The sequence below is a fragment of the Triticum dicoccoides genome, chromosome 1A, assembly GCF_002162155.2.
Source record: "Triticum dicoccoides isolate Atlit2015 ecotype Zavitan chromosome 1A, WEW_v2.0, whole genome shotgun sequence".
Taxonomy (NCBI): Eukaryota; Viridiplantae; Streptophyta; class Magnoliopsida; order Poales; family Poaceae; genus Triticum; species Triticum dicoccoides.
In genome coordinates this window covers 528,189,031-528,193,537 of record NC_041380.1, presented here as the reverse complement: position 1 = coordinate 528,193,537, position 4,507 = coordinate 528,189,031, and the positions used below count along the sequence as shown (strand labels likewise).

The window sequence follows — 4,507 nt, the reverse complement described above, 5'->3', positions numbered from 1 at the left end:
CCGCCGCCCGCGCCCCCCTCCGACCCGTCCGCCGCCGCCTTCGACCCCGTCGAGGAGTGGCTCCTCGACGACTTCGACTTCGACCAGGCCATGGCGAGCGAGCTGGCCAAGAGCTTCGGCCTCGGCGAGGCGGCGGCGGCGGCCGCTGGCCCGGGCGGGATTGATTTTGCGTCGGTGTCCGGAGGCGGCGGGCTGGGCGCGGACCAAATCGTCGAGGAGGGGCAGGGGGAGGCCGCGGAGGACAAGGGCGGGCCACCCGGCCTGCTCGACGCTCCCCCCGGCGTCCTGTTGGAGGTCAAGAAGGAGGCCGTGGTGCTGCTGGGCGGCGGATTGGGCGGGGTGCCTGCTCCCGTGTTGCGGATTGGCGATTTCGTTGCACAAGAGGACAGTTTGGGGGCAGCGATTGATGCCGAGATGTGTACTGTAGCTGCTGGTGATGCTGATGCTAGTAGCGTAGCTGCCGTTCATGCCGCGGCTAGTACTGTACCTCCGGTTGATGCTGAGATGAGTACAGTAGCCTCTGTTGCTGCTGACACTAGTGCCATGGCTGCTGTTGATGCTGAGACTAGTCCCGCTGGGGCTTCTGTTGACACTGAGATGAGTGCCATAGGTGCTGTTGATGCTGATACTAGTACCATTGCTTCTGTTGATGCTGAGATGAGTTCTGGGGCCATGGTAAATAAGGAAGTGGAGCGTGGTGGAGGCAAGGGGGAGGAGGAGAGCAAGGACGAAGAGTCGGTGAGCAGCGAGGATGAGGAATTAAGTGAAGCCTTATCGAGCAGTGATGAGGAGGAGGAGCCGGCCAAGAATGATGAGGAGTCGAGTGAAGCCTCGTCGAGCAGTGACGAGGAAGTGCCGGTGGCCAAAAAGCATAGTTGTCCCAGTGACATGGAGGCCCTCCTTGAAGAGGGTGAGCTTATGGCTGGAGTCGAGGATGAGGATGATGACGAAACACCAAAGGGTCCTATCAAGTCCAAACATGAAGTAGAGGTATTAAGTTTATCTCACGATGTGCACCTCTCTTGGGTCTAGTTAGTTGCAGCCGACTTGTATAAACATTTGTTTCATAGTCATTTTTTTCAATTGATAGCCCAGTAGAAGTTAATGCTTAGTTATCCATTTGTTCTTCTGAAAATCCTGCACTTTCTGTAGCTACCATAGCGACAAATTATTTTCTATTCCTATGTAGTTGCTACATGAACATACTTGGGCTCAGTTGCCAAAAACCAAAGTTTAAAAAAGCACTAGGCATTAATTGTGTGTTTTGCCACTTGCCGTTTTGCTACCGCATAGAGCTAGGCGCGGCTTTTTTAACTATGCCAAAACCACTCATATAACTGTAAAAATATTGTTGTTCCTTGATTGTATCTCTATTCTAAAGTAGATGTACCATACCTTGCAGGTACTTCCTCCAGTTCCAAAGATTGAAGTGCAGTTGGAACCGCATCATAAGGCACTTCCAGTGGGGACAATTACAGCTGTAAGTCTTGAATTTAACTTTGACTTCATCTAGATTTTTGTTTGCATTTGTTGGAAACAAAAACTGTGTTTTTCCAGCACTTTATAGGTACCTGTTCTTTCTATGTAATCTGATGATGATTTAATCAGTCACCGTTATCTGTACATGTTAAAACCAGTAGCTCATTGTAATGTAAGAACCAGAGATCTATGGTACTCACTGATGTATGTTTTTACTGTATTAGTAGTGCATTCTGGAATTTGTTAGTGTTTGGATGATTGTGTCTATACATTTCATTAATGCAGCTATTATTTTGAATAGCATATTTTTCCAGTGTGTTAGATATTTTTGTAGACAGATAGGGGTTCTTGTTTAGACTGTTGAAATACTAGTATATTTCCTATGAGATCCATATACTGATTGGTTGTCTGTTTTCTGGTCATCCAGATCATGGGGGAGAGAGTGATTGTTGAAGGATCAGTGGAACACAGTCCCCTGACTGAGGGTTCTATACTCTGGATAACTGAGAGCAGGACGCCACTTGGCATTGTTGATGAAATATTTGGACCTGTAAAAAACCCTTACTATCTTGTGCGGTATAATTCCGTGGAAGAAGTGCCTGCTGGGATCAGTGCAGGAACTACAGTCTGCTTTGTTGTGGAGTTTGCAGATCATATCCTAAATATGAAGGAGCTATATGCCAAAGGCTATGATGAATCTGCTGACCATGATGAGGAGGCAGATGAACCTGAATTCTCTGATGATGAGCAGGAGGCTGAGTACAAAAGATCACTACGACTGGTAAAAAGGCAGACTGATAGGCCGCATGATTCTAAGAAACCTTCTGGTGACAAGAAGAGGGCGCAGACCAGGGGTGCTGGATTTCGAAATGACATGCCACCAAGGATCCACAATACACCGACATCTGGTCACCAGTCACAGCGTCGTTTCCACCGCTCGGATATGGCTGACAGTGTGACATATCATTCGGGTCAACAAAATTCTCCGATGAGTACACCAAGGGACATGCCACCTAGAATCCATGATGCATCAACAGCAGATCGCCGAGCACAGCCTCTATTTCACCGGTCTGATATGGCAACTGCTGTTGCTGACAGCGCAACACGACAAACGGGTCCTCAAAACTTTCCTATGAGCGCACCAACAATGCTGCCATCAATCTCAATGAATCATGCTATGCCATCACCTGTTCAACTTGCAAATCAGATGGGCAGTTGCTTCATCAATCCACAGCAGTTCTCTCAGCAGCCAAATATGGTTTGGCCCGGCGGGCTTCCACCTCCAGGGCAGCCAAACATGGGAGTTGATGGAGCTGCTCTTGCAGCTAATATTATGCAGAATATACTTATGGGAGCCAACCAGTTCCAGCAGTATTTACAGAATCAGAACTTTGGTGGCTTCCCAAATGGAATGCCCATGGCCCAACAACAATTTATGCCAGGGAGCACAATGAGTGCAAACATGATGCCATTTGGTGGACTGCCAGTAAATCATCCTTTTGGTCAGGCATCTCAATTTTCTATGGGGCAAGGCAACTTTGGTCAGTTTCCACACATGGCTGGCAACCAAGGGCCACCTGCTGGATTTCCCAACACCCAAGGATTTGGGCGCTTCCCATCACAACATGAGGATGGAGATCAGCCTCCTGGAAATGCAAACATGCAAGGACATGGGCGCCTCCCTTCAACGCACGGAGATGGAGGCCAGCCTCCTATGCAGTTCAATTCCCTACCATCACCCCGCGGAGATGGAGGTCAGCAGCCTCCTATGCAGTTCAATTCCCTACCATCACCCCGTGGAGATGGAGGTCAGCCTCCTATGCAGTTCAATTCGCTGCCTTCACCCCGTGGAGATGGAGGTCAGCCTCCGATGCAATTCAATTCGGGGCAGTTTAATCAGGGGAACTCATCCTTCCGTGGTAGAAGACCACAACAACGTGGAGGCCGACATTCACCAGGGAGAGGTGGTGGTGGCGGACGGCATCGCAAGTAGTTAGCCAGTGGTGGTACTTCCACCCCTGGTGTAATTTTGACTCGTGTTGGATGAATTTGGGTTAAATTCACATGCATGCTGCTCCCATGTACTTGCAAACAAGCAGTGTTCCCAGTTTCATGTAATACGCATGTTGTTGCTTGTTGTAATGCCCATTCATCCATGATAGCTACTGAGGTGTCCTGTGCGTGCTCCTATGTGGAATTTGATGCATTTCTTATGGCTGTATCTTTCAGTTTCTTGATGTATCCTGTTGTTTGGAGGGACATGATTATTTACGAGGTTTTGCAGCGTTTTTGTAGGCATGCTTTTATCTTTGATATATTTAGTTCTAGTCTTTGTTTGCCAGTTTCTTTCTGAATTCAACTGTACTATATGCTGTTCTTTCATGCAAACAGTGGGATGCTGATGATTTTCTTATTTCTCGTATGCATTCAACCTATTACTCCCCATGTTAGTTGACCTGAAATATGCTATACCTTTCATTTTTCTATTTTCCAGTTCATGATGTGAGATATGTCTCCATTAAGTCGACACGGTTTACGACGCTGTGTGCCTGGAACTAAAAAGAGCATTTTATTTCTCTAAAATTCCTGACTATATAAACAGAGAGTTCAGTTTTGTTATCGCTCGTGGGCTGTATGGGCGGTTTAACTGAATGAGAGAACATACAAGCGATTCAGTTTTCTTCATGTAGTGCGATAAACACATTCACAATAAAAAGGAACAAACTGGATTTATGTGCAGCCATCACCAATAACCTTACCAAATTTGAGATATCTTCATTTTTCAGGGGCAAACGGAACCACAAAATGAAGTACTGCATATTGAAAACAGAGTACATAAGAGTATTCCTTCAGTAGCTGAAGGAAGACTACCTAGCTCGCGTCATCAATTCATTTTGTGAAATCATTTCAAGGAACCTTACATAAATGTATGAAGATCTTCCAAGTCGGGCGATCCGTGCAAACACTCAAGTTTGTACCTCTTGAGTGGTTGAACGGTGCACCTATAGCTATGGATCTTGTCTATAAA

The 4,507-nt window shown here is 46.9% G+C and overlaps 1 protein-coding gene across 1 annotated transcript; it reads left to right on the top strand.

Moving 5' to 3' along the window:
* The first annotated feature begins 6 nt into the window (after positions 1 to 6).
* Positions 7 to 3,783, top strand: LOC119285920. Its single transcript, XM_037565250.1, has 3 exons — positions 7 to 990; positions 1,403 to 1,480; positions 1,907 to 3,783. The coding sequence occupies exons 1-3, from the start codon at positions 91 to 93 to the stop codon at positions 3,470 to 3,472; spliced, it is 2,544 nt and encodes an 847-aa protein (XP_037421147.1). The 5' UTR covers positions 7 to 90; the 3' UTR covers positions 3,473 to 3,783.
* Positions 3,784 to 4,507: the final 724 nt, after the last annotated feature.

What these genes read in the sequence shown, in the direction of transcription:
- LOC119285920 (XM_037565250.1), top strand. Translation starts at nt 91, where the DNA reads ATGGCGAGCGAGCTGGCCAAGAGCTTCGGCCTCGGCGAGGCGGCGGCG. An exon ending in AGTCCAAACATGAAGTAGAG is followed by an intron (nt 991 to 1,402) that starts GTATTAAGTTTA and finishes CATACCTTGCAG; the next exon opens with GTACTTCCTCCAGTTCCAAA. An exon ending in CAGTGGGGACAATTACAGCT is followed by an intron (nt 1,481 to 1,906) that starts GTAAGTCTTGAA and finishes CTGGTCATCCAG; the next exon opens with ATCATGGGGGAGAGAGTGAT.